Raw genomic sequence first — 25,581 nt, 5'->3', positions numbered from 1 at the left:
ATCACAAATAGAATATTAACCTTTGGATTGTATGCTACATTAAATGTAATTAAGTTAGACAATATTTTGTAGACTTAATTTAGTAAAAATCAAAGAAAAAAGATTAAAAAATTAGTGCAATTTGTTTTATATATTAAGAGGAAAAGGAAGTGAGGTGAGGGGGAAAGTCTACTGAAGAATATAAAGAAAACTAACTTCACAGAACAAAGAGTTTTGTTAATGAGGCATGGAGGAATTTAAGATGACTATGATAGAAATTAAAGGGGAAAATTGAGGGTAACTATGGATAGGGAGGGCTTCCCTTGTGGCTTAGTTGGTAAAGAATCCGCCCGCAATGCAGGAGACCTGAGTTCAATCCTTGGGTTGGGAAGATGCCCTGGAGAAGGGAAAGGCTACTCACTCCAGTATTCTGGTCTAGAGAATTCCATGGAGTCGCAGAGTCAGACAGGATTGAAGGACTTTCACTTTCACTTCAGGGGTAGGGAAGCTACTGTTGAACACACTGTTATTATTGAGTTATTATTGTTTTTCTTTATGTATAATGCAGTAGCCTATTCACTTCTTTGAGAAAAAAAGAATCCTGTGTATCATATTCACAAAGGCGTTTTTCACTTGTTAGTTCTGTAAAGAGTAGATAAAAGGGTTCAAAAGTGGTGCAACAGAGGTATTGGAGCACTGCAATTCCCTTGGAAAAAGATACTCATTGTTTGACTGATGGTTTAGCATATATGAAGATGCAGCTGCCATAGTATAGAGTTATCACAACCATGTGAGAAGAACATGTTGAAAAAGCTTTTTTTCTCTGATTACTGGGAGGGATTTTTAGAATTGTTTTTGTGATAAAGGTATATGATATTATCAATGTGACCACAAGTGTCACCAAAGCTGAGATGTATCCCATCGTCTCAAAGATCTCTGTGTCTGAGCAGATCTGCAGGAGGGGAGTTGTGTCACAGTAGAAATGGTCAACAGTGTTGGAAGCACAGAAGTCGAGATTTAGGCCTAAGAAGAGTGGTGGAAAGATGACAAAGAATCTGGCAAGCCAGCTACAGAAGACAAATTTAATGCAGATTTCATTGTTCTTTTTTTTTTTTTTTTCATGATGGTTGTGTAATGCAGGTGCTTACAGATGGCACGTAGCGGTCATAGGACATAGCTGCCAGCAAATAAAACTCAGATGCTCCAATAAGGAAAGCAAAGAACACTTCAGCTGCACGACCATTATAAGAAATTGTTTTGTCCCCAGTTGCCATGGTAGCCAGCAATTTAGGGATGCATGTAGTAGTATCAGTTCAGTTCAGTTGCTTAGTCGTGTCCGACTCTTTGTGACCCCATGAATTGCAGCACTCCAGGCCTCCCTGTCCATCACCAACTCCTGGAGTCCACTCAGATTCATGTCCACCGAGTCAGTGATGCCATCCAGCCATCTCAACCTTTGTTGTCTCCTTCTCCTGCCCTCAACCCCTCCCAGCATCAAAGTCTTTTCCAATGAGTCAACTCTTCGCATGAGGTGGCCAAAGTACTGGAGTTTCAGCTTTAGCATCATTCCTTCCAAAACAATCCCAGGGCTGATCTCCTTCAGAATGGACTGGTTGGATCTCCCTGCAGTCCAAGGGACTCTCAAGAGTCTTCTCCAACACCACAGTTCAAAAGCATCAATTCTTTGGCGCTTAGCCTTCTTCACAGTCCAACTCTCACATCCATACATGACTACTGGAGAAACCATAGCCTTGACTAGACGGACCTTAGTTGGCAAATATGCTATCTAGGTTGGTCATAACTTTTCTTCCAATGAGTAAGCGTCTTTTGATTTCATGGCTGCAGTCACCATCTGCAGTGATTTTGGAGCCCCCCAAAATAAAGTCTGACACTATTTCCACTGTTTCCCCATCTATTTCCCATGAAGTGATGGGATCTGATGCCATGATCTTCGTTTTCTGAACGTTGAGCTTTAAGCCAACTTTTTCACTCTCCTCTTTCACTTTCATCAAGAGGCTTTTTAGTTTCTCTTCACTTTCTGCCATAAGGGTGGTGTCATCTGCATAGCTGAGGTTATTGATGTTTCTCCAAGCAATCTTGATTCCAGCTTGTGTGTCTTCTAGTCCAGCATTTCTCATGATGTACTCTGCATATAAGTTAAATAAGCAGGGTGACAATATACAGCCTTGATGTACTCCTTTTCCTATTTGGAACCAGTCTGTTGTTCCATGTCCAGTTCTAACTGTTGCTTCCTGACCTGCATACAGATTTCTCAAGAGGCAGGTCATGTGGTCTGGTATTCCCATCTCTTTCAGAATTGTCCACAGTTTCTTGTGATCCACACAGTCAAAGGCTTTGGCATAGTCAATAAAGCAGAAATAGATGTTTTTTCTGGAACTCTCTTGCTTTTTAGGAGACTTCTAAGAGAGAAAAATTCTGGAAGAAAAAATACAATGGGGTCTTGAGGTGAGGATCCACCAGGGTAAGTGTGATGATGATCAAATTGCCAGTGATACTTAGTAAGTAAGTGAGAAGTAAGAAGATGAACAATACAATTTTCAATCGTGGGTCATCAGTCAAACCTGCTAGAATAAACACTGGCACTCGTGTATGGTTTCCTATCATTGTCCTCTACTTTTCCAGGTCTTCATAGTATAAAAGAAAGAAAGGAAATCATGATCCCAATGGAAAAGTAACAGTGATAAATAGTGTTTAAAGTAAAGTTTAGCAAAATAATGTTTCAGCTAGAAGAACACTATGCTCATTTTTGTCTTAAAGATGGTTACATCAGGAAGAAAAATAGTTTGCATTTCCAGAGTATCTGGACAGAGAATTCAATATTTAATTTGCAGTTCTGCTAAAAATAATCTATACAATAATTGTAATTGTTTACTTTTTATGTGAAAAAATTAGAGGAATATTAGACTTTAAATCCATGGAAAAACGTTTCTCTCTTGATAATCTACCAGAGTATTGATGACTTTCTTTTCTTGTTCAATTAAAGAAATATACATACTAGAACCAAAATTTAATTGCTATGAAAAGTATATCATCTCCTTCTCAAAGTCTTCCAAAAGATTGAAAAGGAAAGAACACTCCCAAAGTCATTCTATAAAGCCACCATCACTCTGATACCAAATCCAAACAAAGACACTACCAAAAAGAAATATCTTTGATGAATATAGGTGCAAAAATTCTCAAAAAAATATTAGCAAAATGAATCCAACAACACATAAAAAAGATCATACACCACAATCAAGTTGAGTTCATCCCTAGGTAACAAGGATGGCTCAACATATACAAATCAATCAATGTGACACACCATGTTAACAAAAGAAATAATAAAAACCACATGATCATTTCAGTAAATGCAGAAGAAACATTTGATAAAATTCAATTGCCCTTTGTGATAGAAACTCTTACCAAAGTGAGTATAGAGGGTACATATCTCAACATAATAAATGCTATTTATGACAAACCTACAGCCAACATAATACTGAATAGTGAAAAGTTGAAAGTTGAAAGCCTTCCTGCTAAAATTTGGAACAAAACAAGGATGTCCACTCTCACCACTTCTTTTCAGTGTAGTACTGGAAGCCCAATCAGAGCACTCAGACAAGAAAAAGAAGCAACAATTATCCAAATTTGAAGGGAAGGGGTAAAATTGTCATTAGATGCAGATGACACGATACTGTATACAGAAAACCCTAAACTATTAGAACTGAACTATTAGAACTGAAGGACTTCCCTGGTAGCTCAGCAGGTAAAGAATCCTCCTGCAATGCAGGAGACCCTGGTTCTATTCCTGGGTTGGGAAGGTCTCCTGAGAAGGGGTAGGCTACCCACCTCAGTACTCTTTGGCTTCCCTGGTGGCTCACATGGTAAAAAATCCACCTGCAATGAGGGAGACCTGGGTTTGATCCCTGGGTTGGGAAGAGCCCTTGTAGAAGGGAATGGTGACCCATTCCAGTATTCTTGCCTGGAGAATCACCATAAACAGATGGGCTACCGTTGCGAAGAGTCAGACATGACTGAGCAACTAGGCGCTGCACAGCATCGCAGAAACTATTAGAAATGAAAAACTATTAGAACTAAAAAATGAATTCAGCAAGATAGCAGGATATAAGACTAACATACAGAAATTAGTTGCACTTCTTTATGCTGACAATGAAATATCAGAGAGAGTAAAAATCAATGCTTTTTAAGAAAAAAAGAAAGAAATTGAAGGTGCTCAGTCATGTTCGACTTTGGCATCAGGTGGCCAAAGACCTTATAGGCTTTTTTACAGCAAAGGAGACTGCAAACAAAATGAAAAGACAACTATTGACTGGGAGGAAATATTTGCAAATGATGTTACTGACAAATACTTAATTACCAAAATATACAAATAGCTCATACAACTAAACAACAACAACAAAAAGTAACCCAATTGAAAAATAGGCAGAAGTCCTTAATAGACATTTCTGCAAGGTAGTTATACAGAGGGCCAACAGACATGAAAAGATGCTCAATATCACTAATAACCAGAGAAATGCAAATTAAAACTATAACGAGGTACCATCTCACACAGGTCGGAATGGCCATCATTGAAACGTCCATAAATAACAAATGCTGGAGAGGATGTGGAGAAAATGGAACCCTTCTACACCATTAGTGGGGATATAAATTGGTACAGCCCATATGAAAAACAGTATGAATGTTCCTCAGAAAACTAGCGTTGCCATATAATCTGGCAATCTCACTCCTGGGCATATAGATTAGTTGTGGGAAATTAAAATTCTAATTAGAGAAGATACATGCCCCCTAATGTTCATGGTAGCACTGTTTGCAATAGTCAAGACATGGAAATAACCGAGGTGACAATCAACAGATGAATGGATAAAGAAGATATTTTATATATATATACACGCATATACAATGGAATAGTACTCAGTCATAAAAAAGAATGAAATATTGTCATTTGCAGCAACAAGATGGACCTAGAGATGATCATACTTAAGTGAAATGTCAGAAATAGAAAGACAAATACCATATGGTGTCACTTATATGTGGAGTCTAAAATATGTTACAAATGAACTTATTTCCAACAGACATAGAGAAGAGATTTGTGGTTGCCAAGAGTGAGAGGAAGTGAGGGTGGGATGAATCAGAAATTTGAGATTATCAGATGCAACTAATATACAACATACAATAAACAAGATCCTACTGTATAACACAGAGAACTATATTCAATATCTTGTGATAAACTATAATGGGAAATGAGAAAAAGAATGTGTAATATATATTAATATATACATTAAATTATATATATTTTATACATTCAGTTAGATGTATGTAACTGAATCAGTTTGCAGTACAGTGAAAATTAACATGTAACTCAACTATACTTCAATAAAGTAAAATTTAAAACCAGACTTACCATAATGATCCTCAAGTCCCACTACTGGACGTATACCTGGAGAAAAATCTAATTCAAGAAGATGCATGATGAATTTCAGTATTCATCACATTGCTACTTATAATAGCCAAGACATGGTTGTTCAGGCTTTGACAGGTAGAAAATTGGAAATCAGTATTACATTTGAAAACATATACTTTCCAAAATTTTTCTCTTAAAAGTACAACATCTTGTACAACTAATTATAGGACAAATTATAGTGTATTTCTTTTACAAAATAAAAGATTAATGGTATCTCTAAGAAAAATTTCCTGTCTCAATATTTTCACCATCAAACACATAAAATGATTAAGGTTTGGTGATGGTCACTAGATTAAAGCTTTTCTGTATTGAGAATGTAAAAGTTATTATTTCCAAACTCTAAAACACACATTATTATTTAAAAAGCATGTATATAGATAAAAATAACATAAAAAGACAAATTAAAGTTGATTCCAATAGTAGCTAAAGGAGTTTGTGGGAAGAGTCTATAATAAAAAATATAACCTGCTGCTAAAATCATGTTAATAATGTAGACAGATATGGGTAAAAAAGATATGATTTTTTTCATAGACATTCTTTTTGTATTCACATAATTATAGAGGAAGCTACTATAAAGTTTTCTTCATTGTCAGACACAATTCAGTGGAAACAATTGTAGGCATATGTATATATAAAACACTTAAATCAGAATTTTACTGTGTCGAATCATTTCTTGTTTGAACTTCAATAATCACACACACCAACTAATCCCAATACACAGTGTAAAAGAATTACAAGGCTCACATTACAAAACCATTAGATGCTGGCCCTATGAATGCAATGATGTCTAGTTGTGTTAGACATTGTGAAGATCAGATAAGTCTTAAAGGAAACTTTTTTTAGTCCTAAATTACCACTGTATTCCATATGTTTTCTTTTACCATTTCCCCTAAATCAAACTGTAAGAGGTTTAGTAAAAACAAGTTAATACGGTAAAAATAGACCAAAAGTAGTCATGTACACTTGTGGCAGATTCATGTTGATGTATGGCAAAACCAATACAGTATTGTAAAGTGAAATAAAGTAAAATAAAATTAAAAAAAAAGTATCTGAAAGAAAATATGGTTTTTGAATTTTATTTGTGTGCTCAGGTGCTCAGCCATGTCCAACTCTATGGCCAGATGAACTGTAGCCCTCCACATTCCTGTCCATGGAGTTTTCCAGGCAAGAATACTGGAGCAGGTTGCCAGTTCCTACTCCAGGGGATCTTCCTGATCCACGGATCAAGCCTGCGTCTCTTGGATCTCCTGCATTGGTACATGGATTCTTTACCTCTAGTGCCACCTTTTAGACATATCAATTCTTTTCATCTGTTTGGACTCAAGTAGTCTGCCAAAAACACGTAAAAACTCAAATACTTTTTCAGAGAAGATATATGCACATTTATTCAGAAAAAGTCATCTCTGCCTCAATATTTAATTTTTTTTATCATCTTACTGAACAGAGAATGCTGATATTTTATTCTTTTCTGAGTGCATCTCACTCCACTCCTCAGTGACTTATTGTTTTTTATAATCTACTTTTGGCAAATTTGTAAATGTAAATACTTTGTAATTAAAGATTATTTTCAGATTTTTTGACTAGTGTATTGCATTTGCCCATTACAATTTGCTTATATATGTATTGAATATATTTCTAAGTATTACCTACTCTGCCATATAAAATTATTCAACACTTGATCCCATGGCAGCCGGGAGGGGCAACCCCACGTCAAAGGAGTGGTGGCTATGCGGGCTCAGGAGGGCCTAGAGGAGCCATCCCACGTTGAAGGTCAGGAAGGGCGGTGGGAGGAGATACCCCTCATCCAAGGTAAGGAACAGTGGCTGTGCTTTGCTGGAGCAGCCGTGAAGAGATACCCCAGGCCCAAGGTAAGAGAAACTCAAGTAAGATGGTAGGTGTTGCAAGAGGGCAACAGAGGGCAGACACACTGAAAACATACTCACAGAAAACTAGTCAATCTAATCACACTAGGACCACAGCCTTCTCTAACTCAATGAAACCAAGCCATGCCTGTGGGCAACCCAAGATGAGTGGGTCATGGTGGAGAGGTCTGACAGATTGTGGTCCACTGTAGAAGGGAATGGTAAACCACTTCAGTATTCTTGCCTTGAGAAGCCCATTAACAGTATTAAAAGGCAAAATGATATGATACTGAAAGAGGTACTCCCCAGGTCATTAGGTGCCCAATATGCTACTGGAGGTCAGTGGAGAAATAACTCCAGAGACAATGAAGGGTTGGAGCCAAAGCAAAAACAATACCCAGCTGTGGATGTGACTGGTGACAGAAGCAAGTAAAGAGCAATAAAGAGCTGTAAAGACCAATATTTCATAGGAACCTGGAATGTCAGGTCCATGAATCAAGGCAAATTGGAAGTGGTCAAACAGGAGATGGCGAGAGTGAACGTCGACATTCTAGGAATCAGAGAACTAAAATGGACTGGGATGGGTGAATTTAACTCAGATGACCATTATATCTACTACTGCAGGCAAGAATCCCTCAGAAGAAAAGGAGTAGCCATCATGGTCAACAAAAGAGTCTGAAATGCAGGACTTGGATGCAATCTCAAAAATGAGAGAATGATCTCTGTTCGTTTCCAAGGAAAACCATTCAATATCACGGTAATCCAAGTCTATGCCCCAACCAGTAATGCTGAAGAAACTGAAGTTGAACAGTTCTATGAAGACCTACAAGACCTTTTAGAACTAACACCCGAAAAAGATGTCCTTTTCATTAGAGGGGACTGGAATGCAAAAGTAGGAAGTCAAGAAACACCTGGAGTAACAGGCAAATTTGGCCTTGGAACACGGAATGAAGCAGGGCAAAGACTAATAGAGTTTTGCCAAGAAAATGCACTGGTCATAGCAAACAGCTTCTTCCAACAACACAAGAGAAGGCTCTACACATGGACATCATGAGATGGTCAACACCAAAATCAGATTGATTATATTCTTTGCAGCCAAAGATGGAGAAGCTCTATACAGTCAACGAAAACAAGACCAGGAGCTGACTGTGGCTCAGATCATGAACTACTTATTACCAAATTCAGACTGAAATAGAAGAAAACAGGGAAAACTGCTAGACCATTCAGGTATGACCTAAATCAAATCCCTTATGATTATACAGTGGAAGTGAAAAGTAGATTTAAGGGCCTAGATCTGATAGATAGAGTGCCTGATGAACTACTGATTGAGGCTCGTGACATTGTACAGGGGACAGGGATCAAGACCATCCCCATGGAAAAGAAATGCAAAAAAGCAAAATGGCTGTCTGGGGAAGCCTTACAAATAACAGTGAAAAGAAGAGAAGCGAAAAGCCAAGGAGAAAAGGAAAGATATAAGCATCTGAATGCAGAGTTCCAGAGAATAGCAAGAAGAGATAAGAAAGCCTTCTTCAGCGATCAATGCAAAAAAATAGAGGAAAACAACAGAATGGGAAAGACTAGAGATCTCTTCAAGAAAATGAGAGATACCAAGGGAACATTTCATGCAAAGATGGGCTCGATAAGGACAGAAATGGTCTGGACCTAACAGAAGCAGAAGATATTAAGAAGAGGTGGCAGGAACACACAGAAGAACTGTACAAAAAGGATCTTCACAACGCAGATAATCACGATGGTGTGATCACTCATCTAGAGCCAGACATCCTGGAATGTGAAGTCAAGTGGGCCTTAGAAAGCATCACTACAAACAAAGCTAGTGGAGGTGATGGAATTCCAGTAGAGCTATTTCAAATGCTGAAAGATGATTCTGTGAAAGTGCTGCACTCAATATGCCAGCAAATTTGTAAAACTCAGCAGTGGCCACAGCACTGGAAAAGGTCAGTTTTCATTCCAATCTCAAAGAAAGGCAATGCCAAAGAATGCTCAAACTACTGCACAATTGCACTCATCTCACACGCTACTAAAGTGATGCTCAAAATTCTCGAAGCCAGGCTTCAGCGATACGTGAACTGTGAACTCCCTGATGTTCAAGCGGTTTTAGAAAAGGCAGAGGAACCAGAGATCAAATTGCCAACATCTGCTGGATCATGGAAAAAGCAAGAGAGTTCCAGAAAAACATCTATTTCTGCTTTATTGACTGTGCGAAAGCCTTTGACTGTGTGGATCACAATAAACTGTGGACAATTCTGAAAGAGATGGAAATCCCAGAACACTTATCCTGCCCCTTGGGAAATCTATATGCAGGTCAGGAAGCAACAGATAGAACTGGACATGGAACAACAGGCTGGTTCCAAATAGGAAAAGGAGAACATCAAGGCAGCATATTGTCACCCTGCTTATTTAACTTCTATGCAGAGTACATCATGAGAAACGCTGGACTGGAAGAAGTACGAGCTGGAATCAAGATTGCCAGGAGAAATATCAATAACCTCAGATATGCAGATGACACCACCCTTATGGCAGAAAGTGGAGAGGAACTAAAAAGCCTCTTGATGAAAGTAAAAGAGGAGAGTGAAAAAGTTGACTTAAAGCTCAATGTTCAGAAAACAAAGATCATGGCATCAGGTCCCATCACTTCATGAGAAATAGATGGGGAAACAGTGGAAACAGTGTCAGACACTATTTTTGGGGGCTCCAAAATCACTGCAGATGGTGACAGCAGCCATGAAATCAAAAGACGCTTACTCCTTGGAAGAAAAGTTATGACCAACCTAGATAGCATATTGAAAAGCAGAGACATTACTTTGCCGACTAGGGTCCGTCTGGTCAAGCCTATGGTTTTTCCAGGGGTCATGTATGGATGTGAGAGCTGAACTGTGAAGAAGGCTGAGCGCGGAAGAATTGATGCTTTTGAACTGTGGTGCTGGAGAAGACTCTTGAGAGTCCCTTGGACTGCAAGGAGATGCAACCAGTCCATTCTAAAGGAGATCAACCCTGGGATTTCTTTGGAAGGAATGATGCTAAAGCTGAAACTCCAGTACTTTGGCCAGCTCATGCGAAGAGCTGACTCATTGGAGAAGACTCGATGCTGGGAGGGATTGGGGGCAGGAGGAGAAGGGGACGATCGAGGATGAGATGGCTGGATGACATCACCGACTCAATGGACGTGAGTTGGAGTGAACTCCAGGAGTTGGTGATGGACAGGGAGGCCTGGCGTGCTGGGATTCCTGGGGTCGCAAAGAGTCAGACATGACTGAGCGACTGAACTGAACTGATCTCATGGAGTATTTATACTTTCTTTGCCCTGAAGGAAAATAACTAATAATTATGAAGAAATCTTATGAGGATATGATATATAAGAAACCCATTCCCAAAGGATCACAAATTTATATGTTATACAAGAGTTCTCTCCATGCACTAAATATTTGAAAAAATATATATATTTTTTCTTTTTTTTATGCTACTTTAAACTATGTGTCTAGAGAATTCAGTTTTGATTCCTCTAATATGTTTGCCCTCCCACACATTCATGTTTTGAAATCCTAAATACATAAATAATGGTTTGGAAACAGAAAAAGGAAAAAAAAAATCATTCTCATTGGTAATAAAAAGTGACCATGTAAGACAGTGTAAGAATTTAGCCTGTCATAGAAAAGAGTTGTACATCATACTGAATGCACCATTATTAATTCTCTAGACATCATGTTCTGCATGCAATTCCATTTCTATTCTAAAAGCTTCCTTTCATTAGTGTTTGTGTTATTTTTATTGAGTCTTAAATTGATATTTCCTAATAAGTAAACCTTCTCCAGTACTGCTGTGTTAATGGAATATTTATTTATGTCTCTTGCCAGAGTTCCTTGCAACTTGTGGCCCAGTGAATAAATTCTGTCTGAAGAATGTAAATCGAGATACTTTGTGCAAATTCCAGGAATTATTCTTTGATAAACACTGTTCTCCCTTTTCCTCCTGTCTAGCCTATCTCACTGTTGTTATGCAGATGTAATGGCTAGCTATTTGGCACATTGATGATGAGTAATTACAGTAGGAATGGTGAATAAACAAGATATTAATAGAACTCATCAAGCTTCTTGACAGCATTTCAGGGATATTAGCTTAGAAACTCAAAGACTTCATTGAATATTTTCATCCTACCAGTCTGAACATTTAAAAGGGACAAAAATAAATTTTTGTTTTGTTTTGTTTTGTTTAAACTGCTGCAATATTTGTCTTTCTCATACCCTACCAAGTCTCTGTTACACACTTTAGTTCTAAACCAATTTGGGATCTGTTGAAAAGTCCCATACATAATTTATACTGTTGACAGCTTCTTGGAGAGCAAATATGTTAATGGAAAATACTCTTTGTTTTATTTTATCTGAAAATATTTATTTTATTTCCCCTTCATTTTTGAAGGGTAGTTTCACTGTACAGAATTCTGGGTTGAAAATTGTTTTTTTTTCCTTTCAGAATTCTATAAAGATTACCTTTTGTTTTCTGGCCTCCAGTGTCTGTGAAGAAGTTAGAAATTTTTTATGCAATTGTTCCCCAGTGTTCATAGTATGTAATTAGTCTTTCTTTTCTAGGCACATTAAATATTTTCTCATTATCTTTGGTGTTTAGTAGTTGGATCATGAGATGCTTAGGATTTTTATTATACTTGGGATTAGTTTGACTTTTGATTATGTAAATGTATGCTGTTCTTCAAATGCAGGAACTTTGAAGCCATTGGTTCTTCAAAATTATTAAATGTTCAAGTTACCCATTCAGTTCAGTTCAGCTCAGTCGCTCAGTCGTGTCCGACTCTTTGCGACCCCATGAATTGCAGCACGCCAGGCCTCCGTGTCCATCACCAACTCTAGGAGTTCACCCAAACCCATGTCCATCGAGTCAGTGATGCCATCTAGCCATCTCATCCTCTGTCGTCCCTTTCTCCTCCTGCCCTCAATCTTTCCCAGCATCAGGGTTTTTCCAGTGACTCAGCTCTTCGCATCAGGTGGCCAAAGTATTGGTTTCAGCTTCAACATCAGTCCTTCCAATGAACACCCGGGACTCATCTTCTTTAAGATGGGCTAGTGGATCTCCTTGCAGTCCAAGGTACTCTCAAGAGTCTTCTCCAACACCACAGTTCAAAAGCATCAATTCTTTGGCCCTCAGCTTTCTTCACAGTCCAAATCTCAAACCATACATGACCACTGCAAAAACCATAGCCTTAACTAGAGGGACCTTTGTTGGCAAAGTAATGTCTCTGCTTTTTAATCTGTCTAGGTTGGTCATAACTTTCCTTCCAAGGAGTAAGCATCTTTTAATTTCATAGCTGCAGTCACCATCTGCAGTGATTTTGGAGCTCAGAAAAATAAAGTCAGCCACTGTTGCCACTGTTTCCCCATCTATTTGCCATGAAGTGATGGGATCGGATGCCATGATCTTAGTTTTCTGAATGTTGAGCTTTAAGCCAACTTCAGGGAAGGCATTGCATAAATTTCTATAACTTCACTGACAATCTTGTCAGAGTTTCTCCTTAAAATTGTTGAATAAAGCAAAAAAAAAAAAAAGGAAGTAATAAAAGAAGGGAAAGGAAGAGGGAAAATGAAATGATTAAATTAAAGAGGAAGAAAATAGGGAGTGAAGGAGGGAGAACAATGAAACAGAGAGGAATTTGAAGGTAATCTAAGTTGGATCTCAAAATATTACCATTCATACTTTTAATATTGATGTTGGATTTGTAATTAATTTTACTAAAGGTCAACTAATAGAATTGGTGCTACATAGAAGGTTCATCTAGTTCTACTTTATTGACTATGCCAAAGCCTTTGACTGTATGGATCACAATAAACTGTGGAAAATTCTGAAAGAGATGGGAATACCAGACCACCTGATCTGCCTCTTGAGAAATCTGTATGCAGGTCAGGAAGCAACAGTTAGAACTGGACATGGAACAACAGACTGGTTTCAAATAGGAAAAGGAGTACATCAAGGTTGTATATTGTCACCCTGCTTATTTAACTTCTATGCAGAGTACATCATGAGAAATGCTGGACTGGAAGACACACAAGCTGGAATCAAGATTGCCAGGAGAAATATCAATAACCTCAGATATGCAGATGAAACCACCCTTATGGCAGAAAGTGAAGAGGAACTCAAAAGCCTCTTGATGAAAGTGAAAGAGGAGAGTGAAAAAGTTGGCTTAAAGCTCAACATTCAGAAAACTAAAATCATGGCATCAGGTCCCATCACTCCATGGGAAATAGATGGGGAAACAGTGGAAACAGTGTCAGACTTTATTTTTGGGGGCTCCAAACTCACTGCAGATGGTGACTGCAGCCATGAAATCAAAAGACGCTTACTCCTTGGAAGAAAAGTTATGACCAACCTAGATAGCATATTCAAAAGCAGAGACATTACTTTGCTGACTAAGGTTCGTTTAGTCAAGGCTATGGTTTTTCCAGGGGTCATGTATGGATGTGAGAGCTGGAATGTGAAGAAGGCTGAGCGCGGAAGAATTGATGCTTTTGAACTGTGGTGCTGGAGAAGACTCTTGAGAGTCCCTTGGACTGCAAGGAGATCCAACCAATCCATTCTGAAGGAGATCAGCCCTGGGATATCTTTGGAAGAAATGATGCTAAAGGTGAAATTCCAGTACTTTGGCCACCTCATGTGAAGAGCTGACTTATTGGAAAAGACTCTGATGCTGAGAGGGATTGGGGGCAGGAGGAGAAGGGGGCGAGAGAGCATGAGATGGCTGGATGCCGTCACTGACTTGATGGACGTGAATCTGAGTGAACTCTGGGAGTTGGTGATGGACAGGGAGGCCTGGCGTGCTGCAATTCATGGGGTCACAAAGAGTCGGACACGACTGAGTGACTGAACTGACTGAACTGAGAAGGTTCATCAGGTTATCAAAAATGAAAGTGAAAAGTGAAATGATTAATTACTCAGTGGTGTCATACTCTTTGCTGCCCCATGTGTTGTAGCCCATCCAAGTCCTCTGTCCATGGAATTCTCCAGGCAAGAATATTGAAATAGTCAAAGGTAATTATGCCTTTATCTTATCTTCAATAGTCTTCTTTTTTTGATGTATATCTGAGTTTCTGACCTGTGTATCATTTGCCTTTTTCCTAAAGAGCTTTGTTTAACAGGGAAAGTCTGTTGCAAATGGATTCTCTGTTTTTATTTCTCTTAGCCCACTTGAGCTGCTGTAACAAAATATTATAAATTGAGTGGCTTGAACAGCAAACATGTATTTCTCAAAATACTAGAGGCTGAAAAGTGTAAGATCTAAGTGCTGCAGATTTGGTGTCTAAGGGGTTTCCCAGGTGGCTCAATAGGTAAAGAATCTGCCTGCAAAGGCAGAAGATGCAGGAGACTCAGGTTCAATCACTGGGTCAGGAAGATTCCCTAGAGTAGGAAATGACAGTTCACTCTTGTATTCTTGCTTGGAAAATTTCCCAGACAGAGGAGCCTGGTTGGCTATAGCCCATAAGGTTGCAAAGACCTGGATGTGACTGAGCACAGCACAGGACAAGGAGTCCCTGCTACATATTAATAGATTTAATAGTCTTTCCACCATGTCCTCACATGGCAGAATGGATCAAGGATGCTCTCCAGGACCTCTTTAAAAGGGCACTAGTCCCATTTATGAGGGTCTCTCCTTATAACATAAGCATCACGTTTAAGCCCCACTTCAAAGGTCATTCCACTTGGTATTCAGTTTCAACGTATGAATTTTGTTGTTGTTGTTCAGTCACTAGGTTCTGTCTGACCCTGTGACCAGGTGACACAAACATTCCAGTCTGTGGCAGTTTCTCTCAGCAAGCTTTTATTTATTCTTCACTTTTGAAGGATGTTTTACCTGAGTATTTATTTCTTTCAAAAATTTAAGTAATTCACTCCCCTCTTGTTGCTTTCAGTTTCTGATGAGAAACTTTAATTCCTATCCAATTTCTCTTTAGAGATTTTTTTTTTCTGGCTTTTTTTTTTCAAGATTTTTCTTTGCCTCCAGTTTTTTACAGTTTGAATATGTTACGACTAAGTTGTAGTTTTATTTATTTAGTTAGTTTGGGTGGAGGGGGTCGTAGAGGAAGTGAGAAGTGTTTATCCTGTTTGGTCTTGTCTTAAATTCCTAGATCTGAGATATTGTGTTTGACATTAATGTTGAAAAGTTCTCAGTCATTGTCACTTCAAATATTTTTCTGGTGCTATTTTTCCTTTGTTCTCCTAGTTTTCCAATCAAACATGTGTTGCATGTTTTGAAATTGCCCATCAGTTCTTAGATGCTGGGCTTTTTTTTTTTTTTTTTTTTCTTTTTGCTTGCTTGTTTTTATCCTTTTTCTCTTTGTTTCAGTTTGGGGATTTTCTATTGACCTATCTTCAAGCTTGCTAAATTTTTCCTTGGCTATGTGTAGGAGACAGGAAGAATAAAAGAAAATCAGGCCCTGGCAAGGGCTGTAAAAGAAATTTATAATTATTGATAAACTGGCTGCTATGAGGCATGAGACTCTTGGAACAAGTCCAGAGGGAAGTTTATAATCTTGAAAACAAGATATGATCCTGGGGTCGGAAATCTGACTCCAGACTGTTTCTCAACTGGCCTAGGAGTCACATGTTTTATGTATCTGGTGGAAAATCTATAGATAAGAATATTAGTCTTAGTTACTGATTTGTTATTGATTACTGTTTCCTAATTACTCAACGGTTAATGATCATTTTGTTCTTTGGCCTTGAAGGCCACATGAGTTATAGTTTAACTCCCTGCATATTATTTCATTCACGGCTGAAAGTATAATCAAGCTGGCTTGGATTCAGTTTCAGCACCTTCACCTTGGAGTGGTGTTGGTCCCCTGATCCTCGCTTTTCTCTGGATTCCTGTGTCTCGTTTCTCATTCTCTCGCGGTATCGCACTTTCGGAAACCCTGCCTGTCGAGCTAGTCTCGACAGCTATGTTCAGTCTGTTAATGAGTTCGTAAAAGGCATTCTTTATTTTCACTATGTGTGTATGTGTTTGTTAAGTTGCTTCTGTCTGCAACTCTTTGGACCATAGCCTGCCAGGTTTTTCTAATCCAGGCAAGAGTACTGGCATGGGTTGCTATGCCCTCCTGCAGGCGATCTCGACGCAGGGATTGAACCCACGTCTCATGTCTCCTGCATTGGCAGGCGGGGTCTTTACCACTAGTGCCACCTGGGAAGCCCTATTTTCACTATACTTTTTTCAATACTAACATTTTCTTTTGATTCTTTTTTAGAGTTTTCTTTTCTCTGGTTATATTTTCATGGAGTTCTTCCTGTTTATCTAGATTTTCCATTATAGCCTTTAACATATTAATTTTAACATCGGTTCTGTGATTCTGTTTTTGGTGTTTACCTTCCCACTTCCATCTGCAGTTTTTTCCTCCTTTTGGCATGATTTGTAATTTTGTGTTGAAGGCAGGAAGTGATCTGTCTAGTAACAGGAACTAAGGTAAATAGGCCTTTAATGTGAGGTATTCTATTGATCTTGCTAGAAGCAAATTTTATTTAGTGGTTGCTATAGCAATTGTTGCTAGCAGGGTCTAATTCCTCTAGCATTCTTTATTGTGAATCTTTTGTTGATTTGGGTTTTCTTAAGCACTCCTCTTCAGAAAGTGTCTGCATCTTGCACTCTTTCAGCTGCAATTCAATTGTACCAGAGCTCTGTTGATGTGTCAAGCTGTGGGAGAGGGTAAGCATTCTACAATTTTATAATGAAATCTGATTTTATTAGGCCTATTTTATAGGGCTATTATCATCACAGTGTCTCTGGTGATACAACTTTTTTCCACTTTTAGGCAGGACAAGGGTGGTGGGGGCTAGAGTGTGAGAAATGCCTTTTTGTCAGGTGTGATAGTCTTCTGGTAAAGTATTGTGCTGTGAAGAGTAGGCCTTTATATATGGGAAATGCTCTGGTAACATTTCATATAACTCATTTCTGTTCCATTCTAGAGTCAAAAGGGAATCTTTCCTGGCTTTTCACTCTCAAAATTTGGTGGAGTCCTAGGAGTAAAACCCACAGCAATCCTTCCCTGCTGCCTAAGAATACAGCTTCTAGGAGTTTTTCACTTTTCAGACTACCCCACAGGCATTCCCCTGTAGACATTCAGGGTGTAACAATTTATCAATTTGAAGCATTGAAGCATTCCTGTCAGCTTATGGCTTTGGCTCCAAATAAGCAGGTCTTGGCTCCCTCTCTCTGAGTGGGCCTGTTTCTCCTGTTTTTGCTGTGGTGCTTTGCCTTGCTACCTCAGTTCTCTAATAGGTACGAGAAAGCCATTGATCTTAATTTTTTCTGCTTTTTCTGGTAATACAGATGTGAGTGATGACTTCTCAGATCTTTACATGTTGAATTAAAACTGAAAATCTTCCAAGTGTGCTCTGAACCTAATTCTTAACCCTTCATATACTCACATTTATATTAATGTATCTTGATTACGGTTTTATGCCCATTATATAGAAGCACGCTTGACACATTTCAAACACATGACAAATATGTATTCAAGGAAGGAATGAATAAATGTATAAATAAATGAAGGTAAAAGGAGTGCATGATGACTTCAATATAGTGTATTTTGTTGAGAAACTCCTGAGAATGTAGTTAAAGGAGATAGGAAAAAGTCTGTATGCATATTGACATCTCTTTGGTTTATTGTTTACTAACAAACAAAAGATCCTCAGAAAAACTATGCCTTTGAATCTGAATGTCTTGGAGAGATTTGCTTACTCTTTAGGATATTTCCTGGAAAAAAAACAGCCATAATCACTTGCTAGGATAAATAGTTGTTTAATTTTAGTACTATGCTCTATTATTGTTAACTTAAAATATAGTGAATATAAAGAATAAAGGAGGTATTTGCATAGTCTATAAATTGCTGATCTGAGCTACAAATGGCTAATCACAAAATGTCCACATGTGTTAAATTTATTTTAAAAATTACCTATCTCACTGTGACTCCATGGAAGGAAAAAAAAATATGAGTGCTTCATTCTTCAACAGAAATATAAGGAATGTGAACATTAACAGCACTTTTTTTTTTTTTTTTGCCTAAGTAATTCTATTTATTTACCTTTATGAGAAACACTGGGCTAGAAGAAGCACAAGCTGGAATCAAGATTGCCGAGAGAAATATCAATAACCTCAGATATGCAGATGAAACCACCCTTATGGCAGAAAGTGAAGAGGAACTAAAAAGCCTCTTGATGAAAGTGAAACAGGAGAGTGAAAAAGTTGACTTAAAGCTCAACATTCAGAAAATGAAGATCATGGCATCTGGTCCCATCACTTCATGGAAAATAGATGGGGAAACAATGGAAACAGTGTCAGACTTTATTTTTTGGGCTCCAAAATCTCTGCAGATGGTGACTGCAGCCATGAAATTAAAAGATGCTTACTCCTTGGAAGAAAAGTTGTGACCAACCTAGATAGCATATTCAAAAGCAGAGATATTACTTTGCCAACAAAGGTCCGTCTACTCAAGGCTATGGTATTTCCAGTGGTCATGTATGGATGTGAGAGTTGGACTGTGAAGAAGGTTGAGTGCCAAAGAATTGATGCTTTTAAACTGTGGTGTTGGAGAAGACTCTTGAGAGTCCCTTAGACTGCAAGGAGATCCAACCAGCTCATCCTAAAGGAGACCAGTCCTGGGTGTTCATTGGAAAGACTGATGCTGAGGCTGAAACTCCAATACTTTTGCCACCTCATGCGGAGAGTTGACTCATTGAAAAAGACTATGATGCTGGGAGGGATTGGGGGCAAGAGAAGGGGACGACGGAGCATGAGATGGCTGAATGGCATCACTGACTCGATGCACATGAGTTTGAGTGGACTCTGGGAGTTGGTGATGGACAGGGAGGCCTGGTGTGCTGCAATTCATGGCGTCGCGAAGAGTCGCACATGACTAAGTGACTGAACTGAACTGAACTGGAGGGTAACAGTTCGTAAGTTTCAGTGTATTTTGGAAACTGATATGTAAATCCACATATTATTGAAAATACATGAAATATTCTAAGAGTGCTTAATGGTAATAGATTTAAATATAATTATTCTTATTTTTTTAATTGTAGGTGGTCTGAAATTGATTTAAAATGTCACCATTTTAAAATGTTTTCTTTATCCCAGGGATGCAAGGATTCTTCAATATCCACAAATCAATCAATGTAATTCACATTAACAAATTGAAAAATAAAAACCATATGATTATCTCAATAGATGCAGAGAAGGCCTTTGACAAAATTCAACATCCATTTATGATAAAAACTCTCCAGAAAGCAGGAATAGAAGGAACATACCTCAACATAATAAAAGCTATATATGACAAAACCACAGCAAACATTATCCTCAATGGTGAAAAATTGAAAGCATTTCCCCTAAAGTCAGGAACAAGACAAGGGTGTCCACTTTCACCGCTACTATTCAACATAGTTCTGGAAGTTTTGGCCACAGCAATCAGAGCAGACAAAGACATAAAAGGAATCCAAATTGGAAAAGAAGAAGTAAAACTCTCACTGTTTGCAGATGACATGATCCTCTACATGGAAAACCCTAAAGACTCCACCAGAAAATTACTAGAGCTCATCAATGAATATAGTAAAGTTGTAGGATATAAAATCAACACACAGAAATCCCTTGCATTCCTATACACTAATAATGAGAAAGTAGAAAAAGAAATTAAGGAAAGAATTCCATTCACCATTGCAACGAAAAGAATAAAATACTTAGGAATATATCTACCTAAAGAAACAAAAGACCTATATATAGAAAACTATAAAACACTGATGAAAGAAATCAAAGAGGACACTAATAGATGGAGAAATATACCATGTTCATGGATTGGAAGCATCAATATAGTGAAAATGAGTATACTACCCAAAGCAATTTACAAATTCAATGCAATCCCTATCAAGCTACCAGCCATATTTTTCACAGAACTAGAACAAATAATTTCAAGATTTGTATGGAAATACAAAAAACCTCGAATTGTGAAAGCAATCTTGAGAAAGAAGAATGGAACTGGAGGCATCAACTTGCCTGACTTTAGGCTCTACTACAAAGCCACAGTCATCAAAAGAGTATGGTACTGGCGCAAAGACAGACATAGATCAATGGAACAAAATAGACAGCCCAGAGATAAATCCACACACATATGGACACCTTATCTTTGACAAAGGAGGCAAGAATATACAATGGAGTAAAGACAAGCTCTTTAACAAGTGGTGCTGGGAAAACTGGTCAACTACTTGTAAAAGAATGCAACTAGATCACTTTGTAACACCCCACACAAAAATAAACTCAAAATGGATTAAAGATCTAAATGTAAGACCAGAAACTATAAAACTCCTAGAGGAGAACATAGGCAAAACACTCTGAGACATAAATCACAGCAGGATCCTCTATGATCCACCTCCCAGAATTCTGGAAATAAAAGCAAAAATAAACAAATGGAATCTAATTAAAATTAAAAGCTTCTGCACAACAAAGGAAAATATGAGCAAGGTGAAAAGACAGCCTTCGGAATGGGAGAAAATAATAGCAAATGAAGCAACTGACAAACAACTAATCTCAAAAATATACAAGCAACTTATGCAGCTCAATTCCAGAAAAATAAACGACCCAATCAAAAAATGGGCCAAAGAACTAAATAGACATTTCTCCAAAGAAGACATATGAATGGCTAACAAACACATGAAAAGATGCTCAACATCACTCATTATTAGAGAAATGCAAATCAAAACCACAATGAGGTACCACTTCACACCAGTCAGAATGGCCGTGATCCAAAAATCTGCAAGCAATAAATGCTGGAGAGGGTGTGGAGAAAAGGGAACCCTCCTACACTGTTGGTGGGAATGCAAACTAGTACAGCCACTATGGAGAACAGTGGGGAGATTCCTTAAAAATTGCAAATAGAACTACCTTATGACCCAGCAATCCCACTTCTGGGCATACGCACTGAGGAAACCAGAATTGAAAGAGACACATGTACCCCAATGTTCATCGCAGCACTGTTGATAATAGCCAAGACATGGAAACAACCTAGATGTCCATCAGCAGATGAATGGATAAGAAAGCTATGGTACATATACACAATGGAGTATTACTCAGCCGTTAAAAAGAATTCATTTGAATCAGTTCTGATGAGATGGATGAAACTGGAGCCGATTATACAGAGTGAAGTAAGCCAGAAGGAAAAACACCAGTACAGTATACTAACACATATATATGGAATTTAGAAAGATGGCAATGACGACACTGTATGCAAGACAGGAAAAAAGACACAGCTGTGTATAGCGGACTTTTGGACTCAGAGGGAGAGGGAGAGGGTGGGATGATTCGGGAGAATGGCATTCTAACATGTATACTATCATGTAAGAATTGAATCGCCAGTCTATGTCTGATGCAGAATACAGCATGCTTGGGGCTGGTGCATGGGGATGACCCACAGAGATGTTATGGGGAGGGAGGTGGGAGGGGGGTTCATGTTTGGGAACACATGTAAGAATTAAAGATTTTAAAATTAAAAAAATAAAAAACTAAAAGAAAAAAGAAAGTGGAAAAAAAAAAGCTATTGATTTCAGGTATAGGAGAATAGAACTTGCTTTACCTAGTGATATGTGGGTCTTAGCAGGCTCTCTTGGAATCAGGAGAATTTATCTGTTATCCTTTTTGATGTTCTATTCGATTATTCCTATTTGGAGAATGTAAGGGGATGAAGTTATATGACTTGTTTATACATGTTTCATTTGTTCAAGATTATTTTTTAATTAATTAAGTCTTTACAGAAACTAAAAGACATAGAAAATTACTTAGAAAATTATTAAATTTTGTGACAAATTATTGTTCAAAAAAATAAAATAAAATAAGTTTTATCATGATTTTGAAAGGGAATTTCCTTTCAGTTTTTAATGTAAATACAAATAAGATTAAATAACTTTCTCTGTATATATTATATGTATAATATATATAAACACAGTTTCAGTGTATATAGAATGTTATGGAGCTAAAGGAAAGCTAGGTCCAATTTAACTCTGACTTGAGATGATAGATATATTTCTGACTCAAGTGGCTATTGCCATTACAATACAGTTAGTTTTCTCAGAAATAATCCGTTAGATTTGGTAAAATGCGTGTAAATACTAGGAAGATGTAATTATATTTTGATATGAAAAGCCAGAATTCCCAGAGCCTTAACTATTCCCTGGAGAAAACTTTATATTTCATAATGTCTCTGGTAAATTTTTATTAATTCATGAGTTTTCATTCTTCTGTAGCTTTGTTGACACTATTTATCCTACATGAAAGGCTTTATTCTACTTCCTACTCTGTCTCCAATGCCCAGCTGAGGATCCATCCTGTCTTTTAACATTCTCTCCTGTTCATCTCCCCAACAGTCCCAAGCCCCAGAAAAATCTTCTCTGCTAGTCTCCAATGCCATATGGTTAACATGAGTCTTATTCACCCTTAAGTTCATGGAGCACTATACACTGCTACATGCACACATGCATCCTGTTTCCTCAAAACATTCAGTTCAGTTCAGTTCAGTCGCTCAGTCATGTCCGACTCTGTGACCCCATGAATCACACCACACCAGGCCTCCCTGTCCATCACCAACTCCCAGAGTTCACTCAAACTCATGTCCATCGAGTGGGTGATGCCATCCAGCCATCCCATCCTCTGTTGTCCCCTTCTCCTGCCCCCAATCCCTCCCAGCATCCCTCAAAACATTGGTAAACTGCAATTCTCTTGGAAAGTGTCTTATACCTTTACAGTGTACAACAGTGAATTCTCCATAGACCTATAAAAATTGATTAATTAATGTCTGTTATTGATGGTGAAGTCACCAAAGAAGCATAACTGATAATGAAGTCATCAAAGCAGAGGCTTGCTCTCAAGGGATGACATGTTTATACCTAGGAGGATTCATGACATTTAACTTAGTAAGAGCTTATAAAATTCTCAGCCACATAATCAACTTCATTTGATGTGGCTTGACTTTTGATTTACCATATTTTCAGGGCAGTCAGTAATACCTGTAAGTGTCTGAAACCTTGCTCAGACACAGATCATTAGAGTAAAATTTACTACAGCTTCTCTTTTTTATTCACCTCAGTAAAGATAAGTTACATATTTGCTGCCTTGATCCATAGATCAGTTTAAAAGCCAAGAGGTAAATAGAATTCTTACCTGAAGAGAAATTCAATCTTAATGGTAGGTCTTCATCTTTATTATCTTCTCTTTCTGCTTTGCTTCCATTCTCCCTTTTCTCGAACCCTTACTAATTTTGCATATTGCTTTATTATTCTCTTCCCATTTTCAGAACTATAATCTGAAGAAACATTAAATCTAATTAATTTTGTCCAAGTCAGGTTCTCAATGTAATCAGATAAGTTTAATATTGGAATAGGACATGGCAAAGGAGAAGAGTGACAGAAAAAGAGAGGTGATGGAAATAGGGACAAAATACATTTCACTAATTTACAAAAAAAAGAAAAAATCAGAAAGAACGGTAGGAAATAGTTTTAGTTAGTTGAGTAGATTGGTAAAAGACCAAACTGAAGAGGTATTAACATTATTATACTGAATTATTTCCACTATGTATCTTAAGCCTAAACCTGGGTTTCTGTTTTCAACCATCACACACATTTATATACCATTTGCTCCTTGCTCCCCTGTTGCCCCCACTGTCAGCTTTGTGAGGTAATGCTATTTATGTAATCATCAGCAAGACTGAGTATAAGTAATATGATGTTTTCATACTTACATATTAAGAAAAAATAAATCCAATTTTTTCACATACATATTCATCTTTTCACTTCATTACCTTAAATATAACTAAACCAGAAAATAAAATGACATAAGGTACTCTTTTATTTCATCAAATTTTTACAACATATTTGCTTTTTACTCAAAAGAAAAGTAACAGCTTTCACTAGTTTATCTTACATTAATCATATCCAAAAAGTACTCCTTTAGCAATTACTAATGTTTTGACATAGTTATCTTCATGTTTTCTGGTCCCTTTGCATAATTTTTTTCTCAATATTTTCACCGGACCAGAAGCAGATCAGGAGGCAATAATGGAAAACCGTACATCAGTGACTGTGTTTATCTTAGTAGGATTGACAGAGGACCCCAAATTGAAGATTGTGCTATTTATCTTCCTGCTTCTCACCTATTTGTTAAGCATCTCAGGCAACTTGACTATCATTACCCTCACTTTGCTTGATTCTCATCTCAAGACTCCTATGTACTTCTTTCTTCGAAATTTTTCCTTCTTAGAAATTTCCTATACAACAGTTTGTATTCCCAAATTGCTTGCTAGTATGGCAACTGGTGACAAAACCATTACCTATAACTGCTGTGCAGCTCAGTTATTTTTTGCTTTCCTTCTTGGTGCATCTGAATTTTATCTCCTGGCTGCCATGTCCTATGATCGTTATGTTGCCATCTGTAAACCTTTGCATTATACAACCATCATGAGCAACAAAATCTGCATCCAGCTGGTCCTTAGCTCTTGGATGGCTGGTTTCCTCATCATTTTTCCAGGACTCATTTTAGGCTTAACCTTGGATTTCTGTAACTCCAATGTCATTGATCATTTCTACTGTGACACTGTTCCTCTCCTGCAAATCTCCTGCACAGATACACATTTGATTGAAATACTGAGTTTCATCCTAGCCCTGATGACTCTACTCATCACTTTGGTATTGGTGATTCTATCATACACATATATTGCCCTGACAATAATAAAAATTCCTTCTGCCAACCAGAGAAAAAAGGCTTTTTCCACTTGTTCTTCTCACATGATTGTCATCTCCCTCTCATATGGCAGCTGCATCTTTATGTACGTGAAACCCTCAGCCAAACAGAGGATCTCCTTAGTGAAGGGAGTCGCGGTTCTCAATACCTCTGTTGCCCCACTTTTGAACCCCTTTATTTATACTCTACGGAACCAGCAGGTGAAGCAAGCCTTTAAAAACTTGCTACAAAGACTTCGGTCTTTATTCAAGTAAAATCATAATGAGTTGTATGAGGGAAATTAATAATTAGGGAAAATAGTAAAGGAGGAACTTGGATTTGTTCCAACCTTCCCTATTGTATTATTTATTATTTGTCCTTTCACTTCTTTCTGGTGTCATGGTGTTTACCTTTAGCTGTTTTATGTCAATCGTGTTTTCCATTTAAAAATATCAAAACTTTCTTTTTCTGTTCCATTATAAGCATTCTCAAATTTGAAA

The 25,581-nt window shown here is 37.8% G+C and overlaps 1 protein-coding gene and 1 pseudogene across 1 annotated transcript; one reads left to right on the top strand and one right to left on the bottom strand.

The window, feature by feature from the left end:
* On the bottom strand, positions 556–2,604 carry LOC102180289 (annotated as a pseudogene).
* LOC102182107 (olfactory receptor 6C76-like) lies at positions 24,421–25,356 on the top strand. The gene has a single exon (XM_005680455.2). The coding sequence runs from the start codon at positions 24,421–24,423 to the stop codon at positions 25,354–25,356; it is 936 nt and encodes a 311-aa protein (XP_005680512.1).

The sequence above is a fragment of the Capra hircus genome, chromosome 5, assembly GCF_001704415.2.
Source record: "Capra hircus breed San Clemente chromosome 5, ASM170441v1, whole genome shotgun sequence".
In the NCBI taxonomy this organism is placed as follows: Eukaryota; Metazoa; Chordata; class Mammalia; order Artiodactyla; family Bovidae; genus Capra; species Capra hircus.
The sequence above is the reverse complement of the archived record's forward strand: the minus strand, read 5'-3'. Positions and strand labels throughout refer to the sequence as shown.